At 32.6% G+C, this 20,807-nt stretch overlaps 1 protein-coding gene across 1 annotated transcript in view; it reads right to left on the reverse strand.

Moving 5' to 3' along the window:
- Positions 1-4,321: 4,321 nt before the first annotated feature.
- MS3_00010310 (uncharacterized protein) overlaps positions 4,322-20,807 on the reverse strand; it is a gene marked incomplete at both ends in the record, with an annotated part of 87,450 nt that continues 70,964 nt past the window's right edge. The window contains 7 exons of the mRNA XM_051218670.1: positions 4,322-4,741; positions 6,666-7,381; positions 9,004-9,621; positions 12,276-12,602; positions 14,092-14,341; positions 15,811-16,070; positions 18,873-19,371. Of these exons, the coding sequence (XP_051070515.1) occupies positions 4,322-4,741; positions 6,666-7,381; positions 9,004-9,621; positions 12,276-12,602; positions 14,092-14,341; positions 15,811-16,070; positions 18,873-19,371 (3,090 nt within the window). The remainder of the gene's footprint in view (positions 4,742-6,665; positions 7,382-9,003; positions 9,622-12,275; positions 12,603-14,091; positions 14,342-15,810; positions 16,071-18,872; positions 19,372-20,807) is intronic.

Raw genomic sequence — 20,807 nt, forward strand, 5'->3', positions numbered from 1 at the left:
ACTTTCTAGGGGAAATCAGTTTTTCTCAGCGAGCTTTTTTCTGAAAACCATTTGACTAGAGTCCAGTCACTGAGTATCGTTCATATATATATTATCAACAAGATCTTGCTAAGGGCTACAAGTGATGTCTTCCGTTTTTCATTATTTCCTGAATGATGAAGCCTACACTGAAATGTCGATGAAATATGTATTATCAATAATTATAAAGATAATAATAATAATTCAGGATTTCATTTACTTAAAGAAGAAATTGTTTAAGTGAAAATATTCAGTTTGCTTTTTATATGTGTCAATCATTACATAATAACTAATTCATATTGTCTTATTAGTTCCTTATACATTTTATTATAAATAATTCTTAGTTAACCCTTTTATAACTTGGTGATGAACTCTTTCTTTTCTCTTTTTTTTGTTATTGTTTTAGAGGAAATTAATAAATAAGGAGAGCAAATGTATGGTGAAGCAATTTAATAAAATAACATATTCATTTCACTCGATATAATACAGTCAACCATGCATATATATGTAGCATTATGCTTATTATATAAGATGACTTTTTTTCGGGCTTAAGTTAGCATTTCTTTTACAAACATAGGTAGGTCGTGGGTTCGGATCTCGCGGGGTGCGGATCGTGGATGCGCACTGCCGAGGAGTCCCATACTAGGACGAAACGGCCGCCTAGTGCTTACAGGTTCTACATGGTGGTCTAGCTTTAATTAACTATTGATTTCAATCAATTAATTTTTAATGTAATTGAATGAGCGCATTTGATTATTAGTAATTAACTTTATATTGTTCACTGTTCAGTGAATTCATTGTAACCAAAAAACTCTGACGTTTCTTGAATAGATGAGGTATTATTTGGAGTGTCCCATATTGGGACGAAACGGCCATGAAGTGTTTCTAAGTTTCCCATGATAGTCTAGCTTCAACTGACTCATGAATTCAACTATTAAAATTACTATAACAGCCACAAAACCCTCTTCTGGTATGACTTGTGCCCAGAAGACTAAGATGGTTTGCAAATATTTATTTTTTAGATGTTATTTTATATTTTCTTTATGCCTACAGGGATATTAATACCCTTCCACTTAATAAAGAATATACGAATTATCACAAACATCAAAATGATTACGTTATCTGTGAGTCTCATCAAAACTCATTACAAAATATGTGGTAATAAACATTTGAAACTTAACATCAATTTATTCAAGAAGGAACAAGGTTTCAGAAGGAAATAATACTAGATTCAATATGGTGGTCAAACGTTTACTATCCAGGTGAAGCAGTCTCATTGACTTAACAACTTCGTAACAATGTATTTATTTAGTTATATAGAGGTCGTTACAATTAAACATTTTCAATTATAAATAACCATCCTAAAATAATTTGAATAGTTCAACTATGTTTGTGAATTAAATAAGTCTTTTGTACGTCAGTCATCTGATGTAATACTCCCTATATCCACAAGTTTAAAGAATAGTTGTGTTCCTAGTTTCACTGAAACTGATGTCCTAAGATGTCTCCAGTTACTGAATTCATCCCAATGTCTAGGACCTGATAGTATCCCAAACCTCTTCTATAAAAAAACATACTGACGCTCTATGTTATCCATTCACGAGTATCTTTAACAGATCCTTCTCAAGTAATCTCATACCGAAAATGTGGAGACAGATAAAGATAATCCCTATACCTAAGAAAGTATCTGGTGATAAAAATGTGAAATTTAGACCCATAGCATTAACTTCACCTTTCCTTAAAACAATGGAAAAATTATTGATACTTCCACTTCAACCTGCGATATAAGAGCACATTGATCCGCATCAGTTTGCTTACACATGCAAATAAGCACCTTAGTTGACATTGCTGTTCTGCATCACAATATAGTGTTCGGCTTCTCTTTTTGATTTTATCTCAAGACAAATTTTACCCAACAAGGTAATCAGCGGCAACACTGACAGCTAGATAACCAATCGACTATGTTCTTACCTCTCTGGAAGGGAACAGTACTCTGCGTTTGGAGGAAAGTGTTCAACGCCCCTACTGTCTCATGAAGGTATGCCATGAGGAGCTTTTCTTTCACCTCTTCTCTTTTTTTCTGTATGATCTTCCATCCTCCACAGAAAATACTTTTGTGAAATATGCGGATGATCTCACTGTATATATGCATATTACCTATTATTTTTTACTGTATTGACGAGAGTGTTGAAGGCAGTTGGCAAGGTGTGTGGTGAATCGTTTGAGGTCATTAATAAAATGGTTGTGGGTAAACATCCAAACTCCTGCAAACTTCTGATAAGTGTTATCTTCTCAGATCCTAATTATTCCCTTCATTCATAACTTTCTTTTTGTGTATCTTTTGGTAGAACGAGACGTCAATACATTAAAATCCATGCGCTCAAGCAACGGTATAAAAGTTCCGTAATATCTTACCTAGCAAATATACTTTGCGACGAATGGGTTGTTAGAGTTTATCTAGTCAATAACCTGAATCCTTAAAAATGTCTCGAGTTTGAAAAGTTGTACAGATTCTGATATTTTTTCATCTTTTCCTTTTTTTTGTAAAAGAAACTTGCGGAAATACCTCGTGCTGAGAATTCTATATTGTACCAAAATATAATATTGAATAAAGCCATTAATAATAATAACAATATGCTTTAGCAATAACAACTAATCTATCATGAAACTTAAGTATTTCACATTATCCTTATTATTTATTTATTTAATTGTTTTACATCAATTCGCTTGATTATTCATTAAACTATCTCTAATATTAGCACTATTATTTAATGATCTCATCTACTTAACTTGCTGTATCAGATTAGATTTTTCATATATGAATAAGAATCATTTTTGAATGCTGATATCCAATTAACTTCAGTGGTTCGATTTAAGTCTGCCGGTATTATTATTTTTTTCTACAGATAACTGTATTCTTTAAAATTCAATTTGAGGTTAATAAACTGTTATATCCTGATGAGAATAATGATTGGTAACTGCTGGAATCTATTTCTGGACTAATACTGTGCGTATATTTTTATCGTATAATTGTTTAATAACTAAATGTATCATATTCGTTTTCCTCTCATTATAAGCTTTATTTTGACTTACAGACTATTATTATACTATTTACCATATTTGAGTTATGCCCAGTCTGATGATTAGTCTCCCAGATTCACAACCAATTTTGACTGGATCTTGTACAAATGTTATTTTCTACTTTGTGATGCGATGTGGTCTGTTTGGTATGTATATAAACCCAGTATGTTTGAAATACATGATTCATATTTCAGAGGCTGAGACTGGTGTTCTGAACTTAACAGGCTGGGTAAGGCAGAAGCTGGGTCGATAAGTACTCTAGACTGCTCGTACAGGTTTTGTGCGTCATTAGTCCGGTCGACAAATTACTGTTCTTTAATTGGCGGTATCATTATTTCATATATTACTAGGGTACAAGGCCACAAATTATAGCACAAACTAGATGTAGTCAGTAGTTCCTAGAAAATATGATGTGAATCGACAACGAAATTAGTTTAAAATCTTGATAAACCTAATTCTCTTCATATGACTCACTAGAGTAAACTGCAGTATTTACCTCCAGAGGCTACAGTAGATCTTACTTAAAGAAGCTTAAGTGGTAAAAACAAATTATGTTCAAAGTTATCTTATAATCAAAGTATTTATATATATCATGTGATAAAACTTGTCAAGCAAACACAGTATTTACCATTAAGAAGCAAAAAATGATAAGACGAATTACTGAAATCCGAAACAAAATAACGTTTTTTTTCTGAAAGGTTAATAAACATGTTTGCATCAATAAAAAAAGGGGAACAGAGTGGGAATTGCAGTTATTATATTTACAAATATCAAATAATTTATGGGAATTCATTAATGAGAGGAGAAAAATAGATTTTAAAAATTCCATTGTTTTTTTCATGATGTTCTAATGTATCATAGTTTCTAAGAGAAAAAAGAAAGAGGACAGGCTTAAAGAACACTTAATAACTTAAGGAAAATGACTTAGATTCAGATATAATTATGTCTGTATAACTGTACACTTTCAATGAACAAAATAGGAGCTATCAGAAACAATTTGTACTTTTAATACAATGTAGTTACAATATAAACAAAATGCATAATATCTGCTATTAGACAATATATAAGTGTATAGAACCACATATCTTAGGATTACTTCAACTATCTCTCTACTGATAGAATTCATTCGCAAACAAAATAGGCAACATAGTGAATCGATGAAAGATCAGTTAAAACATGATTCACGGGAACTAAAACACTTCAGAACACTGTAAAACCATGATTAGACTTCTGTAGACGTTAACAATTCCAAGTCTGTTGTAATATGAAATTCAAGATTTTCATCCCAACTCGATAATGTGTCTTGGTCGTTGTTCTTAACAATGGTCATTGTAGAATTGTAGTTATTAAACAATAAATCGGTATTTTTGTAAGGTGATAGGGATTGATGAATATTCTCTTGATTTAATGAATGTTTTGTATTTCTAAACTGAGAATTATCATTGCTAATGTCATCATTATGAGATCCTGTTGAATAAATATTTGATATTTGACTGACCGTGGTGTTATTTATCGATGTTTGATTTAGCTGACCATTCAGAGTCAAATGATCAGGTAATAAATTGAAATCGAAATCTTGTATAAGACGCTGTCCATCGTGACGCACTGATGATTGATTATCTTTATTATTAAAAGGTGAATACTAAACAAATAAGAAACACGAAAAAAATAATAGCACTTTTACAATCAATGACGAATAATTATATTAATACTGTACGTAATCGTAATCATAAAACAATTTTCACAATTAAAATCACTAACTGATTTTTTCTAGACCAACATTGAAAACCTGGAAGCATGGGATGTCTCTTTCGTTCTAATACGGAACTCCTTAGCTATGCGCACCTACGACTGTACATCAGAACCGAGAAGCCGTGGTCTCGAGTGAGAACATTTAACTTCTAAACTAATGAACCAGCATCTAATGGTGCTAATGCCTAACTTCAATCAATCCAAGATCTTGTGCAACTTTAAACACATCGCCCATTATGGATAACTGTGTCACTGTTTGAACTCTATTGATAAAAGATTCTCAGTAAAACCCCAAGAGTTATATCTTGAAATCAGTCACTGGCGACCACATGGTTGTTATAAGTGTAGGGAATTCGTATTATATTCGCTGAGACTAAGGGTCTCGAGTTCGATTGCCGCGTATGTGGTCATGGATGCGAACATCTAAGGCGTCTCATACTAGGACAAAACGATAGTCCAATACTTCTAAGTTTTCATTTCCGGTTTAACTAAGACCAGTTTGTGATTTCAATGCTACAATCCTCACAAACCTTCCGTACTCATAAGTTACTTGTCTAAAGATCAAATCTCTTGCTTTAGAACTTTTCAAATAGAAAAACAAATAATTTTAAAATGAATGATTGAATACATAAGTGTCAGTGAATTTAATCGACTAATACAATTTTAACAACATAGAATAACATACGAGGTGCTTAAAATGTTTTTTTTATAGCTACAGTGTGGCTAATTTTTCAATACTTTTCATTTTACTGTGCATTTATAATTCAGTCCTTTAGTAAATTTTCAGAGTATAATGAGAAGATGGAGTTAGTCTGAAAAACAAAATGAATTTACCAATAATTCTACAAAGATATCAACATTTTATTAATGACTATAAATCTGTTTATATATCAACACCTAGTACCTGAAAATGTATAACAAAAATAGCAAACTAAAAGCGAAAACAACCAGATAGCTAACAGGGAAAGTGAGTAGGGTGAAAGAAATCGGAAAAACGCTAGAAGTACTATTTTAACCTGGTGTAAAACTAATGTGTGTAGCTCAGGATTCAGTTGAATATTATGAAGAGAAAACATAAAGAAAGTCAGAGAATTTTCAAAAAGCTGGTACTCCAAACAAGCACCGATTAATAAACACTCCGAAATCAGTCAAATCTATATGGAAATATAAAGAAATTTAGTAACTAAGAGGTCAGAATTCAGATCAAGAGGGAAACAAAGAGGAACAAACATACAGATGAACACTACTCAGCAATGAATAACAACCGACTAAATTACTTTTTTCAACAGAATAAGCTGTTAGTCAAATGTAAATATATTTTAACTGAACACCGATTTATGAACTACGTACTGTTAATTCTGTTTAGAAAAATCATAAAAGCTTCACAATTAGGGCCGTTCAGTTCAGAGACCATAACAGCTTTATTTTGTAACTTTAGAATTACATACATATATACTTTTGATAAATTTTTTAAAACAGTTTTCTAGCATGTTAATAAAAATGCTTTATAAATAGAAAATTAACCGGAATCGGACATTAACATCGTTGGATGTGGACTAAGTGGTCTGACGGTTAAGTGTTCGCGCGCAAGACCGAAGGTCGTGGGTTTGAGTTCCGCATGCAGGAGCACAAGTGCGTACTTCTGAGAAACACCATACTAGGACGAAACGGCCGTCCAGTGCTTCCAGGTTCTCGGCAGTGGTCTAGCCTAGATCGGCTGGTGGTTTCAAGTGCGAAATACTACAATCTCTGCAAATCCCCATACAAATAAATGATTATCAAATAAATTTTGAAATCACACTTTATTATTTTACCTCCATTGGCAATGAATTCAATTCCATACTTGTTTTAACTGTATTAAACCTATTATAATCAGTAGTCATTGAATTCCTATTTAAAGATTTTCTCTGTAAACTATTATACTTCATATAGTTTGAATTTTCTGGTTCATACGTCTCTATATGTGATTTCGACATTATATAATTATCTCCATTTGTATTCATTTGATAAAAATGATGATTACTACTGTGATTATTTGGGATGGTAGCCGTCAAGTTGAAAGATGCGTTACCATTACTTGATGGTGTATTATTGATGGAATTTATAAATTTTTGATAGACAGAACGATTTTGAGTCATTGAAAATTCCACATCATAAGATTTTTGATCAGGATGCGTTTGTTCATTCTGGTAATTTGTATTCCGTTGATATTGAACAGATGGTAAGGAATTAATAGTTTGGTTCAATGGTATTATTGACTCATCGAATTTGAATCTTCTATTGATATCTAATTGGCATAAATTGTTCTGATCTAGTATTGCAGACTCATTTTGTGAAGATGAGTAAAGATAAGGTGTTGATAATTGGTCAATGCATAGTTTGTTTGAATTGCATGGACTCAGTAAATTCTGGTTTATTAATATTTCATTGTTTATTGGTTGACTTAAGTCATTAATCAATTGATTATTTCGAAATGAGTATGGTAATGAAAAATTGTAGGGTGAGTTAATTGTAATGTTCATTTCAGGATCTAAAATTAGGCAAACACATCAAACAAGAAAGTAAACTGTTTGCAATTAGTTCCCCAAATCAATTTTTGTAAAGCCCTAAAAACAATGAACTGTGGGATACAGTGAACGCACTTCATTCCCCACTGTCCAAATCTTCCATACCATGATTGTTTTACATACTAATCTATGCAATAAAGAATTTTACTCGTCACTGCCATTATTCGGCACCTCCATTAAAAAAAATATATTTAAAACGTATTTATCATTTGATCTGTTTGACCTTTAAACTTTATTTGACATTCTCTGTCCAACCTGTCGACTTCTATTTATTTTAAACAATTTTTCCTTCCTAATTTACGGTTGTCAGTAGTCTAAATCGTCTTATTAATTTGACACTATTCAGTGAAATGTTTAATTCTAACTCTTCTTGATAATTACTATCGATCATGGTTTTCGTATGTTTTACGTACTCTATTTCGTCATTGTCTGTTCATCTCGTTTAGTTTGTTTGTCAATTGATTAAGCTTGTGTATTTATAAATAAAATATTTACAGTTATTGTTCACTTGTTAAAATAAATGACTTTATGGATGTTACAGACAAAATTAAAAGCCCATAGTTATTTCATTTAATAGACAGTTTAGGCACTACATCTAACGGTATTCCAATATTCACCTCAGGCCAATTAGATAGTTTAAAAGTTGTATTTTAGATATATAATAGATAATCTTCTATTCTGATGTATAGCAATTATTTATTTTAATGAAATCATTAAAACAATCTTAAAATTACCGTTACATTTATTTATATACGTTGTTTGAAACTTCCTATTGATGTTCAAGACTGCAATTGGTCAGTCATTTATTGGCATATGTACATCTTGTTCGTATTGCCTTAAGTCACATGGATCAGAAGCAGAGTAAATGCAGTTGACGAGTCTCAAATGATATGAAACACGCGCCCTGGATTCCACTACTAATCACCATCTATCTCTGCTTATAGTATCGTCAAATATGAGCCTTTCCAACTGCTACATAACAAACCTTGTTATAGTGTAGTCAATTTCTTCAAAAGAGTATGCTAACAACCGATAGTTTTTATCCTCTATTCAAACATTTATTACAACTGGTATACAAGACATTTTGAATGGAATTTTTCTGTTTAATTACGCTTCAAACAGATTTATTATCCAGATGATTAGGAATATATACTGATAATAAACATAATAGTAAATAATTATAAATGATCCATTCAGATTTACGACCAATTCGATCCTTTTTTTATTTTGGATAACTTTTTGTAACTCATATAATTTTCTAATAGAAAAAGCTTACCAAGAATTATTAAACGGTGACCTTCGAAGTAATTGTCAATGGAGTAAATGAATACGGTTCATGATAGTGAACTCTATTGCTTACCTAGTGTATTAAAATACAATTGGAATATAATTTGTAATAATTTTAGGTATTTTATCCCACAATTTTTGACAGTCGAATAGCACCGTATAATAACATTAAACTAAATCATTATTTTTAGACTGGTTGGGGTTTGATCACCATATGAGTCAAATAAATCTGGAGTGAAATATATCGTGTACTACTATTGTAAAATAATATATAAGTAAATTAATCAGGTAAACTTACATAATGACTGATTTGAGCTGTTTATTAATCCTTGACTTGTTACACAATTATTGTAATTTTGAGTAAAATCATCAAATCTTTCTACTTCACTTGTACTAACTGTTCTATTACTTGGAGCTTTACTACCAAGTGAACTGTCTGTTTGAGCAATAAGAATTTCTGGACTAGTATTGTATAGAACATCCCAATTATGATTATTTAGGACAAGATTAAAAGGATTTTGATTATTATGTAATGCATTATTAGAATTCTCAGTATAGTGTATTCCTGTTGTTAATTCAACTGTTTCAGGTGATCTAATGTTATGAAAGGTTGAATTATTCATATTTGGATATTCACATATCTCACCATTTGGTTGGATATTATTGTTCATTGTTTTTGTCAAATAGTTTGAATGATATATTTTGAATGTTAAACAACAATCATTCATAAAAGCATTAGATGAAGATACTTTGGAATCATATTTTTCAGTAACAAATGTTGATTTATTTAATTGTTGCCTTCTGTGTATATTCCACTTCAAAGTAATCAATAAAATGAAGATGATTGTTACAGCGCATAATCCTAACAGGATTATAAACCACCAATGATGATAAAATGGTGTTACAATTGTTTTTACTATATAAAATAAGTAAATATTAAAATGTTTTTTAAAAGGAAAATCAGTAAGATAGAACTATAATAACAGTAAGAATATCACAGCACTATGTGAGGACTTATCGTGATCAATGGGAAAGGTCAGTGAGTAATCTGATAATATATTTACCACTATTATAAAAAATATTGGGAGATTTGTTCACTGCCGTAAGTTAATCGATAGTGATATACAGGTAAAAAAGACATCTATTCTTATTAAGCAAACCGTCCAGTAATCTACAGTTCAAGACGAAACCAGTGAATTAAAACGTATGGGAGGTTATAAGTCAATAATTAGACGCTTACCAATAAAACAAAAACGTTCCAGAATAATTTTATGTACCACTGCACTTATGAAGATGAGATGGTTCCTTCCTAAAAATGTGCTGACTTACATACACATGTTACCTACCATGAAGGAGCATGGGCCAACATTAACCATTCTCCATCCAACTCTGTCTTGAAAAATCACTTGCAGTTCTTTCCAGTTGCTATTCATTTTTTAATGTCTGTTTCCGACTCCCGGTGCAGTGTGTTATTTGACGTACCTTTTCCCGTTTCACTTCACAATTTCAAGTTAGCTCTTGCTTCGTGATGCAGTTTGATAATTTCAGTAACGTATGTCCTATCCACTCCCAACGTCTTTCCCTAATTTCCAATTCAACTGGAAGTTCGTATGTTCTCTCTCACAATAAGTTGTTACTGATGCTTCCCGTTCAACGGACATTGAGTATCTTGAGTAGACAACTGTTTATAAATACTTTCAGCTTCACGATGATGGTTGTCGTGGTTCTCGAAGTTTCATTTCCATATTGTAGGACTATCTCGACGTTCGCATTGAAGATTCTGACTTTGAGGTTGGTCGACAGTTGTTTTGAGTTCCATATGTTTTTCAACAGTAGGAATGCTGCCCTTGCTTTCACACACCATAGTGTCAAAGAAGGTTCCAAAATGTTGTCCTATCCACAGTGTCGAATGCTTTCTCGCAGTAAAGGACGTTGATGTATAGTGACAAGTTCCATTCAGTTGGATTCTCAACAACGATCCGTAGTGTTGCGATTTGGTCTGTGCATGACTGATTCTTATGGAATCCGGTCTGTTAGTATCGAAGTTGAGCGTCTACTGAATCTATGATTTAGTCCAGCAACACTCAGTTGAAAACCTCTTCTGGTACCGATATTAGTCTGGTTCATTTGTAGTTCTCACTTTTGTTCAGATCATTTTACCTTGGTATCGTGATGAGATGTTCTTCTTTCGAGTTTGTCACTGACCCCTGTTCTTCCTCCCAAATATTCCTGAATGGAATGTCGAGCATGTTTGCAGTCACTTTCATATCTGATGTCAGTGCTTCAGCTGGTATGTTGTCAGGTCGTGCTACCTTCCCATTCTTCATTTTTTTATGACTATCCTGAATTCTTCGTTCGTTGGTGGAGTGACATCTGTAATATATATCTGTGTGTGCTGCATCAATATCCGGGTGGTAACTCTAGAAGAGCTACAAGCGGAGTTTTCCCTAAAATGCACTGTTGTTTATTTGACTTGAGGTCTAGAATGAAATTGTGTATTCAAATATCTCAAATAATTAAAATAGGAAATGTATTAATAGCCAAATTATAACTGTAGTTAATGTTTAGTTATTACAGATATAACTTCAAATAAAAACATATTTTAAACTCAAAGAAAAGATAACCAAATTCATCGGAAACTTCAGACAAGTTAAGAAAACTGTTATTTTAAACACCAAGCATCATTTAGGTAGAATTTTGTAAGCTATACCACCAAACTACATGAGAATCTGTATCACGTCCTAGCTCAGGATTTACTGAGAAATTGGAGAACCACCTACTTATTCATCCAGGTTTTATTTGATTATGTTTGTTAGTGACAGGGTTTTAAATATATTAATATCTCTAACGGATACTTTAAAGTCTATTTAGTTACTTTTTGACAGTCAGTCTGAGACGTTTTCTCATAAAGTGATTTAAGGTATAAAACCATCCAGATCATGAACAAAATTCACCTTATATCTTTCTTTGAACATATGACTTATCATAACCACTTCAGAACTGCGCTAAATCTTAGTTTCATATTCAACTTCCCCATCTTCAGTTTTATTCACCATATTTTATGACTGACCAATGAATTTTAAATATTTATACCATGAGATCCTTTTACTCCATATCGCACACAGTCATATATAAACCAGTCAGCATAAAATATGTTGATTTTAATAAAGGTTAATTTGTCATCAGTTTTAATCACAAATATTTCAGTCTTATTTAATTACTTTCAATAGTATTCTTAGGCCGACGAGTTTCCAACCCTGGTGGTATGGATTAAAAAGCAACATGCTAAAGCTATAAAATTAAATATTCACAAAACAGTTGTGCATGGCCGACCCAATAATTTGTTCCTTGCAACTAATGGTCATTTTTTCGAGATGATTAGTTTCCTAAAACCAATTATCTCTACCAGTTGTTCCAGGAGAAGTATTTTTAATGATTTAAACAAACAGAAGTTGTCTATCGTCCATACACTGGCAGCTATATCCATTTTCTACTGATGAATATACTGTTGAAATATATATTCTCTTTAATTTACCAGAACAATATAACAATCAAATATACTTTGCTTACACTTTATAACACTCCAGTCTGACTCTTGACTAGGTAGACCTATTTGAAATTGATTAACTGGAGATACACGAAATTGAATAGCTACATGTGCTGTAGAATCTATCGGTACATTAGCATCAGTAAATGCAGCTGTAATCATTCGTATTGTCGCTTCATGATTGATTTCATTCATTGTTTGTGATTTCACTTTTCTTTTCACTGCATTAAATGAATGCTTTAAATCCTTATTTAAATTGACTGAAAGTTTTGTTAAATCTTCAAAATCAAAAGTGTACAATCTCATTGAACTGTTTATCATAGTAAAAGAATACCATTTGTTCAAGTTCCCTGTAGGATAAAACATTATTATTATAATACCAGTTTAAAGTAATTTACTATCTGGTAAACTAGAAAATGATCATCACAAATATTTAAGTCTACTATTATCAAAGACGAATCTATTTTTAAACACATTTAAAACGTCATTTTATGTCAACCGTACTTGCATAATAAACGAACTCTAGTGAAGAAAAAAAAGAATAAGAAGTAGCGATGGGATCTCTCGTATTAAATAGATTCACATAACTTGAACATGACTGAATGTACTATTTAAAGTGTCTTACTTGTGAATAACTTTGATTATAAAATATCTACACTTCATCACATGAACTTTAAACCAATGAATCATAAACGAAGTAACGAAGTAACGTTGAATATTGCTGCTTCCAATGAAAATGCCAGCTTCAGATTTTGTTGGTTCAAATCACAGGTTCACGATGCTGGATGCGATGTGATAGATAACACATTCAGTCGCTTGATATTTGTCTAAATCTTTAGTTCACTCACGTTCGATAACACTCGAACTGATGCATACTTATATCAAATAGTCAGAAAAAACGTAACTTATAGATTGGCCAGACATTAAATATGAACATTTTTTTATTGCTACAATTTTTCACTCAACTTACTACTTACAATAAACAGTTCCTATAAATCTGCAGTATTATATTTACCTTTTAATTCATTCTTAGTCTAGTAACTTGATGGGACAAAAAAATAATGGTTAAACATCCTGAATTGTCATGGCTATATGTGTGCGGGAACGTGGATTAGCACTGCTGAGAATTAGCATATTAAAAAGAAACGACCATTCAGTGCATCTAAGTTTTCACTGGGTTAGCTTAGATAGTTTCGTGAATTCAACTGTGAAAATCAAGTATTAATCACCTGCTTTACTAACATTACTGAAATACCTATTTTCCAGATGTTCAGTTATTGGAAAGATTGATTGAGAAGATGAGTGGATCATTCTAAAACCACCATTGAGAACCCAGAAGCACTGGACGACCATTTCGTCTTCGTATGGGGCCTATCAGCAGTGCGCATTCACGATCTCCTGGATGGGGTTCAAACTCAGGACCTTCGGTTGTCAACTTGAACGCTTAACCTCTAGACTATTGAGTCGAGATACAACGGTGTTAATGTCTGACCAATCTACGATATTGCGTAACCATCTTCTATTGTCTTTGGTGGGTAACCGCCTCACACCCAACACGGATTAGCTCCACTGGTTGTGGCTTCCCATTAGAACTCCGAGAATTACCTCTCGAAGCTAGTCATGACTGAGTACATGATACTGGAAACAATTTTTCATATCTAATTTATGTTGAGTTACTAATAACGTCTGTTAATCAAACTATGTACTCACGCTGTGAAGATTTATCAAATGTTTGTCTGGGAGCATTTACATTATCAATATTGTCATGAATAAAATGTACACTGAAGTGCTATTTTTCATACATGAGAAAACATATTCTCATGGTACTAAATAACCTACATGAATAACGTAATTCAATTAATATATGCGTAATCGAATTGATCCCAGACATGACTTCACTCCATAGAATTGTAATGACAGTTGATGCATAATTTATATTTGTTTCATTGTAATGAAACTGTAATGAATTCCTAGTCAAATTCTTAAATTTTTGATTCGTCGCATTTTTATTTATACTACTGATAAACACTACTGGACGACGTAATATTGGTGAATTGAATGAACAAAACTTTTCCAAGCTTGGGTCAATCTAAAATGAAATGTAAAACAGTAAATTAGTAGTAAATACTAACACGAATAATTATGACTCATTATGAAGTATGTTTCATTCAGAATATTCTTTTCAAGGATAAAAAAATGTGCTCGATTCAGTCCTTGCAAAATTAGATAGTTCAATGACTCTGTACAAACATAAAGTTATTTTTTAAAACCATAATCAAATAGTCTCTCGTTTTGTTCTACTAAAATATTCCTCATTACATTTTACACTGATCCATCTAATGTTTAACGCATACATAACACTATCTTAAGGAGGAAAAATCGCGGGCTGTTAACGTACCGTGGTGTGTTAGATTGGGATTTCCATGTATCTTCACCTTTCTCTTATAATCATCATGAACCTATCTAACATCCAGATTCAAAAGTGTCTTTATGCTACATGATCAAGTGTAGAAATTTAAAATTAAAACGAAGGTTACTGACAATAATATTAGAATGTGTTAGTCTTGTACATGGAATATTTATTACGTAAACTTCCAAACTCTCATAAGTAATGAATAACGTTCGAGGAAACAAATTACAGAAGGACTAGAAAGTTAGGTTATTACCAATGCAACCAAGATGATGTAAAGGTGTATTTCAAGGTTCTCTGTTCGGCACTATTGAAAATGTCCTATGTTACAGGAATTTATCTCCTTTTTAACAAACATTTTAAAATAAGAATTAATATAAAATGGGCCGAATGTTCAAGTTCAAAAAGCCATTTATACTGCACACTTATACATCTTATTTAAATAGTTAATATTATAGCTGTAATTTACACTTTTGTTCCTAAATCTGAATAGTCAGCTTTTAACAACTAATCGCTTCGTAAACATCAAAGACTGCTTTAGCATCTTATATATATATATATATATATATATATATATATATATATATATATATATACTTCAGCAGTGCTCACATACGATTCATCGCGAATCAAAGCCAATATATTCAGATCTCGAAGAAAGCTCATGATCTTCAGACCATGACTTGACGACTATTGGTGTACATCCATAAACTTCATCAGTTTGCGATATTGCTCTTTCATATTTCAATCGCCTTAATCTTTGATTATCTTGCATCGTACATGGTTGAATTATTCTAATGAAAATTCACGTTCCAACATATGATCATCTGATTGGGTACATTTGACTAAACATTGTTGACGTTGAACTAGTTATTTATTTACTAGATAAATTGCATTCTTATTATTTGCATTTAAATAGATATTTTATGAACGACTTGAGAAAATTGCTGTGCTCTGCTTGAAGGCTAATATCAATAAACATGTCATTGATGCAAGATAATCAAGAAATTATTTATGAAAATATACTTTTATTTATCCATAATCATGATAGATCACTCACAACCGTCTTAAATCTAATGATTATAGTGACAATTTCATAAAGACACCATCAATGTATTAACTGTATCATAAATAAACTTAGTACTTACTGTTTTGAGTAAAGTTTTAAAGTCACATTTATGTTGAGATATGATTCCGGTTATTTGAGGTGAATTAAACCAACAATAACTTGTTGATGCATAAATACAAGTTGGTGTACTCCAACCATCATTTTGTTTTGATTGTGTTCGAGCATATACTTTAAATATGTATGAAGTATTTTCATGTAACTGATCTATGGTATATGTTGTTTCAAATGATTTTAGTATCACTGTAAATTGTTGCCCAATTTCTTTGCTATTCGTTGAATCTTTAAATAAAGTAAAATAATAGATTCGTTTAACTAACTCTTTAATTAGTGACCTTTTTGTTAAGTTACGAAAATGCAACTAATATTAAACATTATTACGCAATCATCATTGGATATGAATTGAAATTGATCAGTCTCAAAAACTAATCTACAAACCACATTTAAGAGGGAGTTAATTGTTCCTTATTTTTGTATGTGTTCTTTCCATTTACACTACAGGCGAAAACTAAACAAATGGGTAAAGTTTACTGAAAATTTCAGTTTTCCATCTAATGTATCATATTAAATAACCCAAATGTTACTTTCTTAAGGCCCGTCATTTAGGTATTTTTGCATTGATATACATTTGTTTTATCAACTCACATACTCAAGTGAAAATTATTTTTACACAATATCATAATCAGCACTCTAATTGCCTAAACTAATGAGTTAAGTGAACTATTCATGGAAATAACTACCAAACCTCTCTAACACAAACTCATAGATTCATAATAAAGATTTATGATTTAGGTTCATTTACGTCTATTATAACCCAACGTCTTTTCCTAATTTTCAATTCAACTGGAAGTTCGTATGTTCTCTCTCACAATAAGTTGTTACTGATGCTTCCCGTTCAACGGACATTGAGTATCTTGAGTAGACAACTGTTTATAAATACTTTCAGCTTCACGATGATGGTTGTCGTGGTTCTCGAAGTTTCATTTCCATATTGTAGGACTATCTCGACGTTCGCATTGAAGATTCTGACTTTGAGGTTGGTCGACAGTTGTTTTGAGTTCCATATGTTTTTCAACAGTAGGAATGCTGCCCTTGCTTCCGCAAACCTCGAATTTAAATCTGCATCAGATCCTCTTAGTTCATTGATAATGCTGACCAGGTATGTGGAAGATCCCATATGGTCCCGAGCTTCTCCATCGAGTGTGACCGTGTAGGTGTTCTCCATGTTGTATCTCAGGATCTTGGTTTTCCTTTGTGCATGTTGAGGCCTACAAATGCAGAGGCTGCTGCTACTCTAGTTGTCTTCATCTGCATTTGTTGGTCTGTAAGGAATAGAAGAGTTGGGTCGTCCGTGAAGTCCAAACCGTCTGGTTGCATCCAAACTGTCCATTGTATTCCGTGCTTTCCCTCAGATCTAGAGGTCTCCATAGTCCAGTCAACTAACGCAAGAAGTAGAAAGAGTGGGAGTGAGCAACCTTGTCTGACACCGGTCATCACTTGTGAGCTTCAGCTGGTATGTTGTCAGGTGTAGCTGTCTTCCCACTCCTGATTTGTCTGATGGCCATCCTGATTTCGTCGATCATAGATGGAGTGAACTGATCTTTATCGTCGTCATTGCTATCATTGGTGGGTACATAACACTAGATAACATTCATTGTGATTTCCTCTCTGCTTTTTTTTAAAGATGATTTGATGATCCTGGATCCTTAAGATTCTCATCGTATACGTGATTTACGTGCTTCTTTGGACAGCATTAGAGCAATTCCCTGAGTGTGTGAAGCAGTTTCCTCTTCGTGGTTGGAGCAAAAAAGCATCACTCCCGTATCTAACCTTTGCTGTTTAGCTTGTGTTCAATGCGTTTCGCTGATTCCGAGCACTGACAAGTTGTATCTCTGCATCTCAGAAACTATTTAACTAATCCTTCTAGTCTTCCACATTGTATGAAAGTCTCTGTAAAACGTTTTCCTCTGGTTGTTAGAAGGGGCATCAGCCTCGTAAATTCCAAAGAATCTCAGCTTTCATCATGAGGTGTCATTATCATATATAAATTATAAGAACACCGCCATTACAGGGTTTGTGGAGAGGGATCTATGTTAGAATGCCATTGACTGTAGTCTGACTACCAGACTATTAGATCTTAGCTCAGTGGTCCAAAAGTTAAACATCTGTGAGCTAGACTAAAGGCCCTAAGTTTCTTTCCTGATAGCTGGGTTGGATATACATTACTGAGAAGCCTCACACCACTATGAATCAGCTGTTCCATGACCACTGGTTTTTAAAGATTGTCTAACTTGAGTCCAGAAAAACATGAAAAAAACATTGTAGGTACTAAAAGTAATTTTCAAGAACAAATTATTATTGTAATGTTGATATTATTATTATTATTATTAGAAGCTTTATTCAACATTATATTTTTGGTACAACATAGAATTCTCAGCATAAAGTATTTCAACAAGTTTCCTTTTCTTATACCTTGATCTATTGTGACGATAAATTTTGGATGATGACCGGTTAGATGTTAGGAGTTCGGTAATCCACATTTGATTAATGTTCATTCGTTTCAATGCATATTGCCAGCCACCATGATGTCGCTGATTGTACCTTTTTGTATCACGTATAGCGAAAGGTTGTAAACTTTTCATAAACGCGCCTGAATAAATTGTGCGCACATAAGACACAATGATGTGCTAAAACAAACAACAAAACAGATAACTTGATGAAATATCTAGATCGGAGGAACAGGTAGCCCAGATATTCAAGCAGGCCGCCTTATCGATAGGTACCGCACTAAATCTGCAAAAATGGTGAAACATTGGTTTTTAACGAGCTCAGATGAATCAGTAGGTACTGTTACAAACGAAGAAAAAAAGGTATAAATTATACATCAGTTGAATCCATTCCAGCAGGTTCGTCGGTAATTAATAAATTTGTCTCGGGAATCTTTAATGAAAACAAAGGGAGGTGAATTGTTCACAGCCCCTTCGAATTTCATGTTTCGCAAATAATTGTATAATCGATACAATACGTCAAAAGAAACTGAAAGTGTTATGTTTAGTAAAAATGAATTTATATTCAATTACTTACTTTTGTCAGTAAGTTGATTATCTTTGGATGGAAAAGTAATTTCACTCCATGAGACACGATAATTTACAAGTTTTCCATTCAATTGTTCAGGTTGTGACCATTCAAGTCTAATTAGATTTCTTGATAACCATTGAGATGCTAATGAAAATGGAGGGTTCGGTGGTGATTGTGATGTACATAGCAGTTCACCAGATAAACAATCATTTTCTATTGAATGATGTAATTTAACATTTGTATTACTTTGTGTCCCTTTATAATTGGATTGTGGGAAATATGCTTTTAGTCCATGTCCACCCGTTGTTATAACGTGAATTGACATTTTATAATAAAAATATGGTTTAATAATTGTTTGACCTGATAGGATAACATTTGATTGAGTTATACTTGATGCAGAATATAACAAAATACCGTGTACATGTGGCTTAATGAAGATGGAATGAATTTTAATGGAATCATAGGAGATGTTATAATTTATGTCACCGTATTCATGTAGTTCTAACTATAATACAAATATATTATAATGAAACAGAAAAATCATCAGTGTATGAATATACGTTTTACTACATGTAAGCTACTATTATTTTTCCATAACTTCGTAACCTACTAAACTAACACTTCTTCAAAGATTATTAGTACTTTTTGCTGACTTGTAATTAATGACCAGTTTTTCCAAACACCCGAAATTATAACATATTACATAGGGTGAAGAGTGACTCAGATGAGCGAGTAGATAGATAAGAGAGTAAAAACCAAATATGATATTGGTTAGTTCTTAGTAGTTCAGCCATTTGAATATCTACATGCACTATCAAACATATTTTACGTATAAATCTCATTTCGTTTAATCTTGTTTAAAGCATGTATGTGTAGTGACAACTAAACACATTGTATTAGTTTGTTTAAGTAATTTCGCGGACTGCATTCTTCACTGATTCATTCATTTAAAAAATAAACTGAATGAAGCTGCGAACAGCCTAGCAGTAAATCAAAATGTATTCTAATATTCAGTAGGCTTGATGTCTACGGGTTTAAACCCTAGTGGTTTAGTAAGGTCTTCAACGTGTCGAATTATTAACAAAAAGCAGTTGTATAGCAGACTATAACTTTCTGGTTGAAAAGCTGGAGGTCGGTGAATTGTTATTAACTATAATTTTCAGTTGTGTTCAAGTACCATGTGGTGTGGTAGTTTTCGTTTAAATAAATGACACATCCATATTTTGATGACCTTATATAAAATATTGACTTTTACAAATTAGGGAACACGTTAACTTATCACTTTGAGACAAAGACTCATTATTATCTAAAAATAAACAGGCTTAATCGGGGAGATTATAATTGATGGACGACCTTTGCACGAATCTTGAACGACCTTTAGAGATATTGGTCAACCAGGAAAAAGGTAGTGTGGAGTAAAACTATATTATGCAAAACCAAACTGGATGCATTTCTTTTACATGGTTCAAAATCTTGTCAAGGTTAGAAAGAGATTCAGAGGTTCTAAAACCGTAATGCATATGGTACAGGGACTCATCCATATGGCTCCATGACAGTCAGCCTCTGGAGCCATGATATGGTCGCAGAAACTCTTACAGGAACTTCTTAGTAGTCATATTTGTTGTAGCAACGCAATTATAATGTCCTCTCTAAAATCCTCTGTGAACCGATCGTATGTGAGCATCAGGAACCGAAATTGGATTCGTTATGATGATGATGAAGTTCTTGAAAACAATTGTTCGCTCAAATATCCTACATTTTTGAATATTCTTTGGGGATTTTTAAACATATGAAATAGTTCAAAGAGAAAGGATGTATTTGGAAAATCTCAGCGAATGAATTTGAAGTAAATCCAATGTTTCACCAGGCAATCTGGTCCAAGCTTCTTCAAGGAAATATAATCAAACATCAAAATTATCGAATATAAATAGGTACATGGTT

This window comes from Schistosoma haematobium, chromosome ZW (genome assembly GCF_000699445.3).
Source record: "Schistosoma haematobium chromosome ZW, whole genome shotgun sequence".
Taxonomy (NCBI): domain Eukaryota; kingdom Metazoa; phylum Platyhelminthes; class Trematoda; order Strigeidida; family Schistosomatidae; genus Schistosoma; species Schistosoma haematobium.